Raw genomic sequence first — 19232 nt, 5'->3', positions numbered from 1 at the left:
TATTTACGGCCTTATGGGAAAACTCCCTAGAGATCTTAGCTTAGAAGAATCAATATCCCCGATTGAATAACCTGTCTTTATAGACTTTCATTTGAGATTTTCTTTTCATGGCACTTTATCCATCCTTAAGTAGAGAGGCAGGGAGGTCAATGAGAGAGACATATTTTTGATATATATGAATCTGTATTTTATTCTCTTTGGAAAACCTTTACTAACGGGGACAGATTGCAGAATTTTATAGCCAAGTTACACCATATAACTATAATGTATTGTTCATGTTCCTCCCTGATAGTGACTCATCAATTACCTCACCAAGTAAAGATCTTCGTTATTATCACTCTCTGATTTGTTCTGTAATTTTTCCGTTAGATTTTTTGCTTCACAATATAGAGAATGAAACTATTAGTGAAAGAGGGGCATCACAGCTTTTGCTGCTTTTATTAACTAGCTATATTTATAGAAAATGAGCCTTGACCAATATTGTTAACAAGCCAAGACACCTGTTAATATTGCAATGTATTTGTTACATGTATTCGTAAGTAGGCATTAGATGTAATGACGACTCGGTAAAATCTGTTTTAAAGAAGGCAAACTGTCAATGCCTCTTGGACGGGATCGTCGGATTGTTTTGGAGTTTGAAGTTGCTAAAATTATCAGATGTATTTCCCCAAATTCTTCTGTTGGAAAGGGAGTTTCACACAGTTAGACGATCTGATAAATATTTTCTTTTAAACACACTAAGGCCTTAAGGTAAATGGATGCTAGGCAACCCTGTAATCCCCTGAACAAAATTCAAATATATACTTAATAACAGTGGAGTAACAGTCTTTGAACCCACCTCTGATTCCTCACCCATCCTTTCTGCATCGCTGCCACTTCCGCCACTGCAACCTTCACTTCCAGACAGATGCTGGTCGTCAGGCACGTTGTCGTAGGTACTCAGCCGATGATCCAGCACAGCGAGCGGACTAGGGACTCCTGGTACCTGGTCACCAGCGGCCAGTGATGAGGTGCCACGGTGGCCACTATGTCGCCCCCGGTAGCCGTGGAAACTCCCGGTCCTCCAGTTGACGGAGGTGTTGTCGATGATGGGGGAGAGGATGGTTTGTTTGTGTGCGAGCGAGGTGGGGAAGGTCCCAGGTTTGTGTCCGTTGGGGATCTGGAAGACCAGACTCTCAGGACTGCTGTTGTTGTTGTTGTTGATCTGGTTCCTGAAGTCCTGAGAGGGTAAACAGATGGAGGAGTGAAGGTTTAAAAAAAAAGAAAAAAGGTTGGGACAGAATAAAGTAATCAGGGAGTATAATATATCATTTATTTGATATTATTCAAAATGTCCATTTATGTAACCTACATTAAATACTAAGTTTGAGAATATTACCAAATACTGCTAGGCTTTCAAATGAATGGGTTCAAAATTGGACACAAGCTGTTTCCATTCAATGCAAACTATTAGTAGAACATGTCCTTGTGAATAAATCAAAGTTCTGGGGCCACAGTGGCGGTGGTAAATCTTGGTTAAAGCTTTTTTTATGTCATAACCCTTACGTCTTGGCCTTCAGAAACATTGAATTATGGGTTTAATATTTAACACTGTAGCAAGTGTAAGATTAAAATGAAATAGTAATAAGAATTCATATTTGTATACCTCAAAGTACCTTTTTCCATTCACAAAATTGCACTGAATCACGTGATGTGATACAATATGCTTATAAGAAAGAAATTGAAATAAAACAGTTTCTTGGGGCTGACCTCTGTTCCGGTGTGGTTCTGGTTGATCCAGGTTGTTCCACCAACGACCCCCACACCGCTGTTGGAGCGTTTGCAGTTACTCCTGACCCGGGTGACCGGGCTGGGCGTGCTGACGGTGCTGCTGCTCTCAGAGTGGCTGTTGCTGCTACTGCTGCTGATGGTTTGAGGAGACGAGGGCGAGGAAGACGTACAGCTGTTGGGTTGACCCTGCAGGCTGGAAACATTCAGGTAGACAGAACTCTACAGTTAGAGCTGCACTGGGAATGAGCTGCAGTTACTATTCTGGCACAAAAAATATTCCATCCAGAAAAAATGATCTTTTTAAGCTTAAAGAAAGGAAGTAGCCGGAAGTGGCTCTCCCTACTTCTTTTGTCAGTACACTGTTTTTTTTCTCCAATAATACATGATTTATTTATTTTTCTAACTTATTTTAACTCATTATTACCATTCCCTTCTATCATCTTTTTGGGGGATTTAGCTACAACATGGGGATCTTGTTAAAATGAGTCTTTGATCATTTTGGAACTGGTTGAACACAGTAGTAAATGTTGTGAAAAAACCTTCTGGGTTTTTGAAAGATTGCAATCCACAATCCTCACCTCGATGGGCCTTGCAGCCTCTCCATCCTCTCCTCCTCCTGGACCTGAACCGGACCGCTGATAAGGTGCCAGGCCCGTCTCTCGCTGTTACAACCACCACTGTGAGCAGAAGGGCGGAGGCCGGCCGTTCCCCTCAGCCTCAGTTTCTCCATCTTTCTCAGCAGACTGGTCCCCTTCTTCCTGGGCGGTTTATCTGGGAAGCAGCCTTGGGCATCCAGAGTCGTGGTGCATGATCCTCCACCAGATCCACCAGGGGAGGTGGGTCCATAAAACGAGGGGTCCACAAAATGCATCTTGTTGGTGGAGGAGCAGCGGGAGGAGCTCCTGCTGGTCTCCTGGTCGTCTGTGGTGCTGGCGGTAGTGCTGATGGAGGGGGTTGGTATGGTAGCAGTGTCTCTGTGGCTCTTGTGGCGTCCGTTTTGGCCCTCGCTCTCAGTGCTGCTGGAGCTGTGGATGGAGCAGACATCATGGCTGTCGCTGGAGTCACACAGTGACGCATTCTGGCATCCGCTGGCGCTCTCAGACGAGCACAGTATGTCCACCGTGGACTCAAGGCGTTGCCATCGTCGGGTCCGCCTGTCGTAGGTCCAGTTGGGGCTGATGGCACAGAAGTCTTCTTCGTCAAAGTCGTGTCCCTGGAAGATGAGGGAGGGTTCAAACGCACAGACAAGAGCGCAGAAAAATCTTGATAAGCCACACAAATATTACCCACAAATAACATTACAGTATAACAGAATATGCAATTGAACTAATATACGCATGTAGGCATGCACAACAATGTGCAAACAGATAACTCAGACAAACACAGAGGCCTGAAATTTACACAAACACAAAGATGTTTTAAATAATTTATACATCCATGAACATCATTATACATTCATGCAAACAAAGAATTAAAACATCACACATATTATATTTAGAATTTAAATTTAGTTTGATTGCTTTGAGTAAATATAGGGGACACATTTTATAAATCATGATCATCTTACGTCTCAAAAAGAGTTAGATTCTTAAAACAAGGATGAATGTACTGGATGATAGAATCAATGTCAAAGTTGTTTTTGTTAATACAGTTGGAATTTACAAAAAAAAATATAAAAAATAATAATATATATATATATATATATATATATATATATAAATTAAATAACATTTTAAATTAAATTAAATATTTGGGCATATTTATAAATTCAGCTTCTGTTTTTCTGGACTTCACTTTCAGCTAGAAAGAGGAACCGAAGGAGGAGGCCTGATCACTTTATATCAGGCAGAATCAAGAGATGCTTAATGGGAAGATTTCATGGTGTGACACTCCCCACGGCTCGGACTGCCTTGATATGAGAGGCCTGCTGTGTTCGAGTTTCTCGGTGTTTGCTCTCAACACTCACCCTTCGTTTTGATCTCCGTGGCTCCAGCCTCATATCCACACTTTTGTTTAAAGTGCTTAATCTCCTGAAAGATGGTGGAGAGATTAAAGTGGATGGTGGTTAGACTGTCAGTGTCACATAACAACAGTGACCTGCTTTACAAATTCTTTACATTTGCCAATTCACTTTTTTATACAGATGCTAACATGTTAGCAAGGGTTTATGTTTCAGAATGCAGAATCAGGAAAATAAAACTGACATTTTTATTTTATTTTTTTAAATCGAAAGAAACACCATCACTTTTTGTGACCAGAAGGCAGATAGTATAATCCCTGGACCAGCCGGAAAAATCTGAGGAAACAGCAGCACTTGCCTGTCGCTCATTTCCACCACTGTGGTGCCCTTGAGCAAGGCACTAAACCTCTAACTGATTCACTGGAGCATCTAATTGACTACAGTTTAGGATTCAGTTGTAGTTAGTTATTGTTGGCAGAATGTTCCTGCAAAACAATGTGAGACTAAACTAAACTAAACATTTCCCAGTGAAACTACCATGTTGAGTATAGTTGAAGTAATACTCAAAAGAAAAGCACGTCATAATTGCACCTGTAACTACACAGTGATGTAAACAAATACAAGTATTTAACATGTGTATGTTGGAAACACTGATTAAAACAGCAGTATAAATACAGCCTCAGACATAAAGTAACCAACCACTGAGTTCAATGAACACGTCTCTGACACACAAAAAACCCAAAACACTGTATTAACTGCTGCGTGGTTGTTTTGAATTACATTTAATTGTAAAATTATGTTCACAATATCATATCCACGCCTTATGTGGAAAGAGAAGTGCACCTCTACACCTGTGTTACCTGCAGAGTGAATCGAGGGCATCCTTATCCAGAAAGTGGTGATCACGCTTCACCCACTCAATGTCAATGGGAACCCTGCAGTCTGACACACACACACACACACACACACACACACACACACACACACACACACACACACACACACACACACACACACACACACACACACACACACACAAGATAAATGAAACACTAAGACGCTGCCTAAGACATTGTTTGTATCATCATAGTAAGGCTCTTGTGGCTGTGCGGATTACATTAACTCATATTTACCTTTGAATAGCTGCACATACTGAGGGAAGCCGGCCGCTTGCAGCCAATCGCAGGCCTCCTTGGCTTCAATCTCTGCAAACAGCGAGAAGAAAAACAGCATTTGATTCAATTAAAATCATTTCACGCTCCACACGCTTTAAGAGGGCAAATATTTGCCCTTAATCAGTCGTGTGTTTATAAAGTTAAATTACATTTGCATTTGGGTGAAAAAAAAAAAACATTGACAGGGAAAAACTAGAAGCCCATGCAGGCTATTAATTATCTGTGACTCTTGGAAGAGGCCATTTTAATTACTCTTAATTGTCTGAGTGTGGAGATGGGGGCTTCTGAGAGAGAACGAAAAGAGATTTCCCATGTTTCCCTCCTCTCTATCTTCTTCACCTCTGACTTACTTTACCCTCTGAGATGTTGCCAGTTCTCACTTGCCACCCATGAAAAAGGATTCATTTCAAAAGGTGTGTGTTTTGTCAAACATAGTTGCAATTTTTCTCATGGACATACAATTGACACTATGACCTGAGAATCTTGGTGCCAGTGTTGAGCTCTTATCATGATGTAAGAGACCTAGAAGCCCAAACATCACAGGCTTCCTATCTCTGGTTTTCAAATTCAGATTTTTTTGCTTTGATTGTGATTTTTGAAGGACTATCTGCTACATTAGCATTTGTTCAAACCTGGAAAGAACTAACAGACATGAGACCGAAGAGAAAGAAAGACAGAAACCCAAATTTCACTGGAGGATGCTATTCAGAAGGGCAGAGAGTATCCAGGTAGGCTGCTTAGTGTCTTTGTGAAGAACTGTTCAATACTCTTCTGATTTAGTTTCTTCTCCTCATATTCTTATCATTTAAAAAAGAACTGAAATATCCTGTTTTTGTTCTGACTTGAGAACTTCACACAAGTTCATCCTCCCAAGAAAAATGGCAAAATGATGCACAATAGCTGCAGAATCAATTTAGTATATTTTTATACCCTTAACATATCATTATCATTAATATTGTGATATATATTATCCCAGTCTTTTGTTTCCCAGCTTGCTCCGCTAGTCCATGTTGATGTGTATGAATGTTAGATAGTCTTGAGCAGGTGGCACCTTGCATGGTATTTATTTTCGGTATAAAATAGAAGTTGTTAATGGTGGGCGGCTATGGCATAGTGGAGAGCAAGGTAGTTCTCCAATCAGAGGGTCGGTGGTTCGATACCCGGCTTCGGCAGTCGATGTGTCCTTGGGCAAGACACTTAACCCCAAGTTGCTCCCGAAGGCTTGCCATCGGTGTGGACTGGATGTTGCATGAATGTTAGTTAGAGTCTGATGGTGGCACCTTGCATGGTAGCCTGTCATCAGTGTGTGAATGGGTGAATGATATGTAATATACTACTGATTGTAAGTCGCTTTGGATAAAAGCGTCTGCTAAATGACTGTAATGTAATGAGAAGAAACACAAATATAAACAGGCATATCATCCAATTAACCTCCTCTGCTTTTTTTCACGGGAGAGACTCTGAAGTAATGTATTAGAAAAAGACTGAGTGGAAAAGAAAACATTCTGGTGTGAAGCATGAACATGTTTTGTTGATCCAGGATGTTTACAATAAGAAGCGACAGAAATCATTTCTTTCAGTCTGTTTGCACAGCCCAGAAGAGGATTTGGATTTTTTTCTGAGAGGTCTCAAAATATTTGTCCAGCACAGCCCTCCCTGAAATGTTAAACCTGCTCCTCTGTGCACAAGAGGCCCGTTGCGTTTAGTATACCGCCAAGGGCATTTCTTGTTTTCATATTCACACAGCATGAAATATGGCCGACATTAGGCTCCACTAAAGAACAACAGCAGCAGTTTGCCCATGACTGACTAGGTCTTCAAACGCTTCTCCTCTGGTGGTTGTGTTTTTTTACTGCCTACTTATTCACTTCAGTGACACTTGAAGGGAAGGCACCTAATTCACATTTCATCTTTTGGTGAGTTTTGAAAAGTTTTTTTCTAAAATACACATGACAGGATGGAAACTTGGCGTATGAAGTGGTCTCGCTGTTCCCCCAGACACCCGAGGATCTGGAGAACAGTGCGACACAAAGCAGATGGCCCAGATTCGTAAACACTGAGGGGAAATTCAGCGAATATGGTGATCATCAATATGACAGAAGGGGAAGGCCAGAAAGACAGACAGAAGTGAACTGACTTTACGTGAGTATCAGCCAAAGAAATTAATATATAACGCTTGCACGGTAAAATACAGAGGGATTACCATAAGTATGTTTATCCTGACCCAAATGTCCTGCTTGTTAAACATCTGAGTGCAGAGCCCGCTTTCCGGCGTCACGATGGAGATGTGACATTTGAGATAGAAAAGGGATCAAGTGTGCTTGCAGAGCGGCGGTCTCACATGTCCGCGAGAGGATCTGTAAATCCAGGGATATGTGGCTCTACCAGAGTTAGAGCCCTGAACTTAGAGAGACACCAACACCAGTTTCTTGCTGCTGACATCACTCCGAGCACTGTCCCTATCCATAGCTTACACTGAAAAAAAATCACAGCCTGTCATTCTGCAACCTTGAGGGTCACAAGATAAAAGCTCTTGATGTTTAAACCAGTTTTCTACTTTAAATAGGTTTAATATTCTGCTCTAAGGCAACCGTGGCTCAGAGCTTAGAGAAGGAGCTTCTGTTGAAAATGTTTAAGGTTACAGTCCTCAAGCCTGAAGGGGAAATCTTTGTCGGGGCAGTGAATGATTATCATTTTTAGAATTATCTTGGAAGTCCTTGTGTGAAGCATTCAAGCCCCAAAAAAAACTTGAGGGCAAGTTGCGGATAGAAATGGATTGGAGCTGCATTGTAGGTAGAACTGAGATATGAATGTGTTGAAGTCAAAAGAACGAATCAGAAAGAGTCAGTGGAACCTGGATCAGAGGAGAAAGCCCCAAAACAAATGTTTGTTTTCTTTCATTTCTTACATGCTACAAGGTGTTTGGATGTTAAAGCAACACTCGGCATCTTCACAACTTGGAGGCTCAAAAAAAGGCAGCAAGACTTAAGTGAAACATTTCAACATCAAAACACAGAAACACAGGAAGCCCAGACAGGTAGACTGAACACCCTTCATACCAAAGAGAAGAGAGGAGAGGAGAAAGATCCAATGTCATCCGCATGAAGTACTAGCTCACTTCTGGGCAGGAGATCAATTTCAGACTTCAGATTTCAGACTTCAGATTTCAGACTTCAGATTTGATTCACCTCTTCTATGTGGGTAGAAAAGTGTCCAAAGTTTTGCTTTGCCATTTACACCATTTTTTACACCACCACATCATCTCTGACGTTAAAGAATACGATCTGACTTCCCTAATTTTCCTAAAACAGCTAAGCACTATATATATTTGTTTTTGCAAAAGTTATTTAAACAGGTGTAAAACAATACAACTTGTTGGGACTATTTCTAGACAAATTTGCATTTTGGTGGCATGTAGAACCAAAAAACAAGAATAAAAGCTCAGAAAAATGTACCTTGTTGATGAAAAAGTAAGTGTTTTTTTTGCTGCGTAACATCCATATTCTGCTTGAAAGTATTCATGGCAAAAATATATTGAGATGATCACAGAAAAAAAGGCCCCCAGTATGTAAAGGCCTTGTCACGTAGCTCACCTAATAACCACATTAATTATGAGTCCAGCAAGGAACAAAACACTCCACACCTGTCATAAACAAAACAATAAAACTCCATACTTCTCGATTGTTTTGTCACTGACTTTGACTGCTACATTCAGGGGCCCCTCTACTCAGCTCAGCGTTTACGTGAGTGATGCTATCTCCCGAGCTCCTGTATGACCACAGAAGGCAATGACCTCTTCCCCTTCCACATGACTCTGCCACTGAGGAAGTTGTGATTTGGTCCCTCTGGGCTCTGATAAGAGATTTGGATATGCGATTAGTGCGGCTCCGCCCTGCTAGCGCCAGGAAGCTGAACAGCGTGGATGCTGGGACGTGCTCAGGAGACCGTTTAGTGTTTGTGTTTGGTGTTAGGGTTTAAAGTTTTTCTGTCAGGGCAAAGAACTACAAAATTACTGTAGTTGGCTGCTGGCACTAGCTTCATTTTGACTAAACAGACATGAAAGTATAATCAACCTTCTCATCTATCCCTCTGTAAAAAACAAATAAGCGTATTTCCCAAAATGTCACCCTATCCCTTTATTTGGCTACATGTCTGCCATCTGACCATCGACCATTTTTCTTAGCCATTCATAAGTCCAATATTTAACTCATGTTTGAGGGCTTTCACCCCACTTTTACGCCTCACTAAACACCTGTGATGCTGTTGGGGGACAAAAGCAGTCACTGCCTCGCTTGCAGTTCAGGGAGACGCCTGAGTGTGTCTCACAGGGCTTCAGAGTGTCTCACAGGGCTTCAGAGTGTCTCACAGGGCTCAAGAGGTATGTCAGCTGTCAAAACTGCAAACAATGTTTCCCTCTACCTATCGCACGGTTTCTCTGATCGTATTCCCCTGTCAGTCAAGTCAGCAGACCAAGGGGAAGTTTAAGATGTCTGTGGTTACTGAGGGCTGAAGGAGCGCTGTGTGTGAGTGTGTGTGTGTGTGTGTGTGTGTGTGTGTGTGTGTGTGTGTGTGTGTGTGTGTGTGTGTGTGTGTGTGTGTGTGTGTGTGTGTGTAAAATACAACTTTACTGATAAACCAAAATACAACTTTACTGATAAACCAAAATACAACTTTACTGATGAACCAGGACTTGAAAAATCTGCCCCTGCCTTACATGTGTTAAAGCTTCACGCAAAATTGACTTTAATATTATACGATCAGCGATACGTTCATATCTTGTATTATGAGTTATAAAAAAAAATTCCCCTATCCTGTGATAATCCTGCTGGCATGACAGAATTTATTTTGATTATCCAGAGGAAACTTGGTTCAGAGATTTGCTAGAGGTTAAAAAAAATAAAAGTCAGCATCTTTCTAAATTATCTCACAGTATGAACTTATTATATTCTTATATTCCTTATTATATTCCTTTATTAACTTGAATCTGTGTCGACGAGCTAATACAAAAGCAAAAGGTTAATAACTGTTGTGTCAATCACACGTTTTTGCTGCTGATGGCTACAGGTATCTTGTAGCAGAAGGTTCATGTGTGGTTAATGATGTGAAATGGACGCGGTTAGCTTTGTGAAAAGTGGTGGTTAGTTTCAGGCAATAAAGCTACTTGGTTAGTACACACATCATGGTTTGGATTAAAATAAGAATGTGAAGTAATTTATAGACGTTACTTCATTAGTGAGCAGCGTCATGTCATCAGTAAAGATCAATCAGCTTTTGGTTTTACATGGAAAAAAGCATTTTACCAGTTCACAGGAATAGATCTCAGGTAAAAGCTTATGTAGCCATGTATTACCTTATTCCTGTTAAAATAAAATAAAACTCTTCCCACTCCTTTTCCTTTAAAGTTGTCATTTGTGTGTTACAGAGAAAGTTGAACTGGCATGTGAGCATCGACGGAAAACCCCTATTGCTTTTCAGTTATCGTGACAGATCAGAATAAACCAGCAGTCATTCAGTGAGAGAAATTCCACAGTTAATGTTGAAAAGTCATAAAGGCCACTATGACGGGGATCCTGACGCCTGCCTATTGTCACCACTGTGAACTAAAGAGAGGGGGGGGTTCACTTTGATGGACTCAAGAGGTCTACAGCTGCTGCAATACATCAGCGTCCGAGTCAGGTTACTGTGATAACAGCATGGATAGGATGCAACACTTTCACCTTTGTCAAGCAGAGAAGTTAGCCAAAGGTTAAATTTGTGAACGGATTAGCACCAGTCATATCTAAAGGATCACAGGTTGATTAACGGGATAGGAGAGCACTAAACACAGGCTTCTTTTGGCCTTTAGTGAGGATAGGCCATCACCCATCTCTCATATTCAGAGTCTATAAATTGTTCAGAAGTCTATGTGACATCCTTGTCTTTTCACAGCTGCTGACAGAAAGCGTCAAATAGTCTTAATATGTTGGAAACTGTGATGTGATCAGATTTCAGGTAAACTCAATAGGCTATATATTTAAATGCAAACAGCAACAAGTTACATGAGATTATATTAAATAAAATACAAGAAAAAACAACAATGACAACGCTTGCCAACTCACAAGAGGAGTTTTCAGTGTGGAATCAGTTGGCAGTTGATATTAGCGTTACAAACAACCATTCATTCTTATACATATATTACAAAGATATTTTAGTCTATGTAAACAGGGACCTTTTACACATATTTCTTGTCCCAGGGGCCAAAGTCCCCTTTGAATCAAGAGCTCCTGGACACCTGACAACATCCGTCTATGGTAAGGGTTTATAACATTAAAGATGTGGTATCAGTTTAGTCAACTTAGGGGTATTAAATATAATATGTTTCCACAGGTGGCAAGGCGGATTTCTGGCTTTTGATTTTTCACATTCATAGCTTTTGTGCTTATCCATAGTTTTTGTCTTTATTCTAGTTCAGCCCTTATTTAAGTGAAACCTTTTTGCATCTTTTCATGATATTATGCGATACAGCATTTCAGTATTGTTATTTGTATGATAATATACTCTTATACAATTTCAGACTTTCCATGAAATTTCCATCCAGCATGCACACACACAATGAATACGACTTGACTCATCCTGAGCTGGCAGGTATAGCTGCATTAGCTCATACATAGATAGGTATAATCCCACAGTATAATCATTCCTGCATGCTGTTGCCAGTCGTTGCTAACAACACTGTCTGACCTGAGCCTTCGTGCCAGTGGAAAGATGGCTTTACTAAGTTTGAATAAACACTCTCAGGTTACTGTGAAGCAAATTGGAGGAACTACAGGGGTATTTCTTAAAAACAGATATGACAAAGCGCGGCAGTGTGTCACCGGGCAGAAAACCAGCTGTCGACAAGCCAAACTAAACCACATGGAGGGATTTGCTTTTTTTCATTATTTCTTTATTTTGTGTAATCTTAGAGCACTTAACCTTCCATGTTCCTTGTCCAAAATTAGCTTTTCAGTTCACCTGCCAATGTCTGCTTAGAATTCAACCTGACAAAAAGATGTTTCCACTTGTCATATTAAATGATGTTAACTTTTTGAAAGTGTCAACCCTCCCTGTAATCAGCTCTGCTTTGTGCACAGAATCATTCTGGCATCCCAGATGAGATGAGATGTCTCTTTAACAGTAAATACAAAATGTGTACTTTCCCGAAAAAGTGTGTGTGGGGGGGGGGGGGGGGCGACGACTTTAATTGACCTGGAAAGGATTACATAGCCCAACAGAGGATGCACATGAATGAACTGCTTCACTCACTGTGGTCTGGGAAGGTTCAATGAGTCACTTTGTTGAATTTGGGCGTTGTCAGAAATGGCCAAAATTACTTTTCAGGCAATTTGGCAGCCTTTTACCACGATTTCATTCTGGCTGTACAGCAGATGACAGAGAATTATACACTTTCTAAAACCGTCCTAAACCTGAGTGGACAATTAGCTTGACTCTCACGGGCCATTTCATCAGACTACGGCAGCTACGCTGGAAAAATATAGAACTTCCACTAGATTATCCAACTAAACTGATTTAATGAATTAATCTGAGGAATAAAATAGACCACGCATTTGCAGAATCACTTCCGCTCTGTATCTACTACATCAACTTCTGGTTCGTTCACTTTTTTGGCACAGTTCAAATGGTATATAGTTAATGGACTTCTATGTTTTTACTACCTTTCTAGTCTTCTGACCACTCAAAGCTATTTACACTACATGTCATTTACCCATTCACACGCATTCATACAATGATGTTACCTTGCATGGCTACCACCTGCCCATCAAGACTATCACATTCACACACCACAGGCGATGCCTTTGGTAGCAACTTGGAGGTTAAGTGTCTTGCCTAAGGACACAACAACATGGAGTCAGGGATCAAACATCATCGTTCATACACAAGGTTTAGTCCTGGCTCATTCCGTTACGTTTGGATTTGTACAAAACTAAGCAATATTTATAAAGTTAGCAGCCAAGCAGCCAATATTTGCAACAGCGTTTTCACATCACGATTGATTCTGTCGTTTTTGCCGTCTTTTAATAAACCTTTAATGAGGGAGGAAAGTATTCAGACTTGCTTGGATATGTAGTGGGCCTTCCCACGTGTTTGTGAAGTAGTGAGTATACGACTGGATACATGTGAGCTGGATTTTACTGCACGAGTTGCGTGAGAGTTTGAAAACTGATGTTTTGATATAGTTTAGCTATTTGTTAAAAGTGGCTTGCATTTACTTCAATTCAAAAGGAGTTTTCTCCATTTCTTGATTCTCCTTTCCACTTGGAGGCATTCAAGAGTTCAAGGTAACACGGGGTGGGTATTTGATGATCAGATGTTCATTTTGAGGGTGAAGTATCATTTTAAAGATTTGTTTTGTTCATGTACTGGACACATCCATATTTCACCAGATGGTCCAGCTGCAAAGGGATTTTAATAGTCTTGGGCTAATGTGAGGCTAAGGATTAGCTTTTGATTTTAGCATAGCATATCAGCAGCTCAAAATATTGATGTAATATGCTTAAAGAGTTTAATTGGAAGATAATGACTACTGAAACTGCTGTGAACAACTCCATCACCTCAGTTTACTGTTAACTAAGGGACTTATAAATCTGAAAATTGAAGCCATAATAATATTCCTATTGCAGCACAATTTAAACATTATTGCAGCTTTCCTGGTCACTACCTGCTTCACACATTCACTGGCACACAACAGCATGGTGAGGACGTTTCTACTACAGGTTATGTAATGGAAGCGCAAATGTAAGATGATGTCACTGTTAAAAGCAGAAAGACAAAAAATAAAACCTAAAACTACAGATCAGGTCACAGATTTCAGAATAAAAGCAACCATTTTAGACTATTTTACGTACGATTATTATCATACAGGAGTACATTACTACACATACAGTACATACATATGTTTAAGATTTTGGACTCAACTTCATTTCCAAAGTTTGAATATTTTCACACTTTTCTTTGGCAGGTGGTCAATTCTCTACAACAGATCACATTTTAAAAGTAACCCACACACATTCAGAGTGAGTCCTACGCCCTTTTTGCCAGAGAAAAAGCTTTTATTCTACAAGAGTTCAAATGTGAGCTTGTGATGTTTTCAGGCCCACGGCCTTCAAACAATAAAGAACTCTCAGAGGATGCTGGAGTGCTTCAAATTCCTTTCCTGCCCCATGAATGAAGAACAACCCTGTTACTCTTTCACTAAAGCTGTTGATACATATTTACACAAAAATCTGTTGAAAACTAGCGGCAAAGCATCATTCCAATCATTCCTTATGCGCCTCATAATATGAAGTCTGTCTGCGATTAATTCAACCAACTACCAGAAGAGACTTTTATAAGTAGCCCAGGAGCCAAAGTCTGTCTAATTGAGGCTCAATCAGATCCTCATTAAAAACCACTCTTTAAGCTAATTAACCAATCATCTCCTTAATGAATGCCATCAAGCACCAATTCTCAATTGTCATCAAAAAGAAAACAGGCAGAAGTGAGTGGCTAAGATTCTCATTATCTCCCTGTCTATCATATAACTCAACATATGAGCTGCAACTGAACACATACTCACTTGTGATCAACATGCCTCTTCTTGGATGGAGGGAACTTTAACACACTTCCATGTTACCCGTGAGAATGGACGTAGAATCAGACACATATAGGTATTTAAAGAATTAAGTCCAGAGGAGAAAGTCATATATCCAGTGTTGTAATAGAGCAGTAAAGTCCAGTTTTACTGGTCATGTTGGGCATCATGTTAATGAAGTCATTGTTGAAGATTTCCCCTACCACTCCCCTTCCTTTGGCCCGGACCAGACCATCTAAACGCCAAGGGAGAGGGGGGCATCCTAAAAATAACCACGGGTAAACATTTCAGCCACATGAGGTTCAGACGCATGAACTGGAATTACTTTGAGTTACTATGACTGTACCGAAGTGGAAGACAGATAGGCAAGTCAAATAAGGAAGATAAAATCTGTACATGGAGGAATTTGCTGACCCTCCCTGAAAGGAAATGAAGGATCCCAGAGTGAGCGGTCTGCACACTTGGTAGAGGAGTGACTGCAGATTTCCACAGGACAGGAGTTGGCGTTGAGGTTGGCAATTCAAAATAAATAAATAAATTCCCTCTTAAAATACTATAATTTAAAATAGGAAATTCAGAGGAATCAAAAGTTCCACTTTGCCTCAAATGAGGTGTGCAGTGAAACTCATGATACAAGTCAATATTCTCCTTTCTCGGGCTCTGCATCACAACCCTCAGATGAGAAACTACAAAAAGAAAGTACTGAGGAAATTAACAAGGTTTTCTCCTTTCCGAGATTGCAGATTTTTTCTCGAGCTCTGATCTCTGACCTGCTCATAGCGATAATCGTTGGCGGGGGGCTTAGAGAGAAAAAAACACTTGAAATTAAATACAGACAAATGCCCTAACACGAGAAGGAGAAAAGTCCTTGCCATGCCCTAATAGGCTGTAGTTCTTCAAGGTTTCATCTTGGCTCAGTCCAAGACATACCATTAGCGTTAATGGCTTTCCATTTAACACGTAGGTGTTTGATTATGGGATTTTAAATGTGAATAACTCCCTCTGAGGAGAAGAGAGGAGAGCCGTCTGCATGATTCGCTACATTAATTCACATTGGATGGGGAGAAAGTGGGAGTATGTAAACAAGTAATGGACTTTATCACAGTCTGTTGAGAGTCATAGAGCAAGAGGAGGTAGAGCAGAAAGAGATAAATAAAGAGGAAACTTGTTTTCTACTCTTTGGCAATATTTCTGAGAAGATTTCAAAGCCCTGGAAAGTTAGTTTATATGTTGAAAAAGATTGTAAAAAACTTAGTGGGAAATATAGAATAATCATGGGTTCTTGCTTTCCATTTACTCCAAAATGTTGAAACATCTGTGATTTATGGAAATGCATTGTACATTTGGGATACTGACCTCTTCCTCTTAAGAGTGGTGGGAAAACTCTTACGGAGGAAAAGGTAGGAGATCTTTGGAAAAAGAAGAGACCTTAAACACGACAACATTTGCTATTTGCTCAAACAGCATAAGAGTGAGATGTCTTAGTTCAGTAGCAAAGCAGGAAGTAGTTTACAGGGAGTGTCTCAAAAAGTAAAAGTTCAATTTCTTTTTTAAATTTGCTTCTTTGCTTTCTGAATGTTATTGTGTTGAGTTACAAATGTGTGTATATACTGTATATATGATTTTTTTTCTCCTGAGACCGACCAATGATTATTATTTACCAGTTTTAATGTACATTTCCATGACCTCTCCTAGCTTCTGAATAACTAAGAAGAAATATACATTATAACAGAAATATATATAAAAAAAATTGAAAGAACTTTATAGCCATTATATAACTCACTACCAATAACATTTGTATTCCAACCTATTTTACTGCACTTTGACTTATTCATCTGCAAGCTTATATCAAAGGGAAAGAGAGGTCTTCTGTCTCTGGAGCCGACAAGATGTTGACTTGAGATCAGGATTAAAGCAGAGCTCAGGGCCTGACCTCTGGCTCTGCTAACAAAGAGCCTCTCTCTCACTGTATGCGAGTGTCTCTCTGCTGTGTTCAAAGGTTACACAAGACTGCATTTCCTTTTCTCAAGCAAGAGCCTCACGGGCGTCAGAGGAGGAAGAATCCAACAATACTCCCAGCGGATGGGAGTTTCTGATTGTGTGTGTGTGCAGTGTTTATATGTGGTACGTGCATGTGTGTGTGCATATGTGTGTGTGTGTTTTTGTGTTTGAGGGGGGCGGTTACAGTATGCAAGGATGTGATGTGTTGTGTTTACTCTCACAAGCTTAGCCCTGCGTGTGTGCTCTGGGGTGTGTACGTCTTTGAGTTTATTTTGTGCTTGTGAATGTGAATTTGTGTGTGTGTGTGTGTGTGTGTGTGTGTGTGTGTGTGTGTGTGTGTGTGTGTGTGTGTGTGTGTGTGTGTGTGTGTGTGTCCAATCTGAATCCAGCCTCTGAGGCTTCGAGGCTGGTATTTCCGATGCAGCAGGACAGGAAGCGGCCTGCTCTCTTGAACTGTGTCCCTCCTTTTGAAAACTGCAGCAGCCACTCTACAAGATATTTTACTAAATCAGTGCGTGTCTGTGTGTGTGTGTGTGTGTGTGTGTGTGTGTGTGTGTGTGTGTGTGTGTGTGTGTGTGTGTGTGTGTGTGTGTGTGTGTGTGTGTGTGTGTGTGTGTGTGTGAGAGAAAAGAGACAGTTTCTGTACTTACTGTACATATGTAGAGTAGTCTGGGCAATATTTTACCATCAAAAAGAGTAAAACAATTAGTCTATTAATCACTTCAAGACATTTAGCAAGTAAAAACACATTCTTTGGTTCCAGCTTCTCAAGTGTGATTTAATTTGTCGCTTTTCTTGGTTTTATTTTACTATAAAACAAATGATTTGGGCTTTTGGGCTGGGTCAGATCTGGAACGACTAGAATATTTTATTTGAGTACAAGGTAAACTAAGTAACAAGTAGTAGGTCAGTTAAAAGTCACTGCATTACATTTTTAAAAGGGAAAGCTTCAGCTGGAGGAATGATCATGAGCATTTTATCATCAACATGTTAGCTAGACCCAGAGTGGACTCGTCTTGTGAGTGTATCTGATTTGGCTCACTTAGTCTGCTCACCTGGTGGTGCACTGAACCACTGATTAAATAAGGTACAAGCAACTTCTTCATTTGTTTTAATGTTTTCTCCTATGCCGAGGTCCAATAATGCAAAACATAAACCATAATGACTTAATTCTCTATGATTAAATTGTTGACAGTTGGTGTGGATTTAATACAAGACGGATATTCATGCAGCTGTGTGATTTTTTAACTACATTTTTAGCAATCCCACCTAAAGGCTTTTACAGTACAGACAGTCAGCACCAGATTTTTTAAAAAAAAAAAGTGTTTTTTTGTTTCCTAAGCTGGCTCTTTCAGTCAAGCAGACTGGTGTTAATATGTATATCTCCATGAATTATGTGACTGCCAGCGAGACACACATTTGCACAACGGTTTGAATCAAATTATGTTTTTTTCTTACCATAAATAAGTATATAAGACTTTATTTACACATCATAGCAAATCCCCTTCTGTCTCTCGGTGTAATTCAAGAAACAGCATGAATAATACAGTTATCACTCCCCAAAAAAAACATCACAACCAAAGCTTCCTCGCAGGAATGAATGTCTTGATTAAATGCTTAAATCCTGGTTTCTTCTCTGTGGAAGTAAACATTCACTGCAGCAGATGACTCAAGCGGCAAGTGGGAGTCTGATTAGAGCTGCTCTTTATCAGCACTTATAATGATCTGAGAGTGTGAAGTAATGGGTCGTCTGCACATAGTTCATTTGGAAAGTGTCGTAAGTACAACCTCTAAAGTCAACGGTTTGATACTATAGCAGACTCTTCTTTTGCTATTTGTTTAGTCAAATTATCCTTATCTGGATACTGAAGGGAATGTGGATTTGTGGGGATAAGATTTTTGTCTCGTGTTTGTGTCTCTACAGTTTTTTTTTTTTTGTCAATGCAAGAAGAGGGTTTTTAAAATATTTTTGAGTGATTGTTAAGGTTATATTACTAAACACTGGGATGCCTTCCTGCGATATGAAACCCCACATGTTGTTTCTTCAAGTTCACAATTGTCTAAAAGTCAAACTCCCTTTATCTCTCTACAACTGTAAAACAAAATAGCAAGGAGGTCTGTAGTTCAGATATTCAGACTCTATGTCTGGAGAAAGTGATCTGATAACGTGCCTTGAATTTGACATAAGGGTGAGCCTCAAACAAAGAACTGTAAAAAGCACAACGCTGTTTTTAAAGGTAGAAACAGCATCTTTAAGGAGACAGAAAAGAAGGGCAAAATGTTTTTCTTTTGTGTCAGCACACTTTATAATGGACTCAATGGTCAGGCCTTGCAAGTGAATTCAGATAGTTTTATCCTTTACAAAAAGGAGATCTCCTTCACTCTCCTAGAGGTTATGGCTGCTGCTTCAGCATCTGGTCTCTTTGTTTCTTGATAACAGCTGTGAGTGAAGGTGCCACTTTCACTGCCAACATGATATCATCTATTTTCTTTTTTGTGAACATAAAACATTCTAAGAAAGATCTGCGGGTCACTTCAAGTTCCCCCAGTATCAATCACAAGCACATCTCAAATCTCAACTGAGTGATGCTTTTGTTATCCACTCTCAATGAAATGACTCCCTGTATTGTTAAAAGGTTTTCTGCAGAGCAGCAGTGTGGAGCTATATTCAGCTTTCATCCACTTTAACTTAATGTTTTGGTCCACACAACTCAAC

General features: G+C 40.1%; 1 protein-coding gene across 2 annotated transcripts in view; it reads right to left on the bottom strand.

The window, feature by feature from the left end:
• si:dkeyp-23e4.3 (rho GTPase-activating protein 7) overlaps nucleotides 1-14582 on the bottom strand; it is a 34348-nt gene extending 19766 nt beyond the window's left edge. For both annotated transcript variants that reach the window (XM_054626161.1, XM_054626162.1), the window contains exons 1-7: nucleotides 14501-14582; nucleotides 4864-4935; nucleotides 4591-4672; nucleotides 3737-3800; nucleotides 2349-2983; nucleotides 1750-1963; nucleotides 839-1219 (exon numbers count right to left, since the gene is read on the bottom strand). In XM_054626161.1, the coding sequence (XP_054482136.1) occupies nucleotides 839-1219; nucleotides 1750-1963; nucleotides 2349-2983; nucleotides 3737-3800; nucleotides 4591-4672; nucleotides 4864-4935; nucleotides 14501-14513 (1461 nt within the window). In that variant the 5' untranslated portion in view covers nucleotides 14514-14582. The remainder of the gene's footprint in view (nucleotides 1-838; nucleotides 1220-1749; nucleotides 1964-2348; nucleotides 2984-3736; nucleotides 3801-4590; nucleotides 4673-4863; nucleotides 4936-14500) is intronic.
• Between the last annotated feature and the right edge of the window lie 4650 nt (nucleotides 14583-19232).

The sequence above is a fragment of the Anoplopoma fimbria genome, chromosome 24, assembly GCF_027596085.1.
Source record: "Anoplopoma fimbria isolate UVic2021 breed Golden Eagle Sablefish chromosome 24, Afim_UVic_2022, whole genome shotgun sequence".
In the NCBI taxonomy this organism is placed as follows: domain Eukaryota; kingdom Metazoa; phylum Chordata; class Actinopteri; order Perciformes; family Anoplopomatidae; genus Anoplopoma; species Anoplopoma fimbria.
The sequence above is the reverse complement of the archived record's forward strand: the minus strand, read 5'-3'. Positions and strand labels throughout refer to the sequence as shown.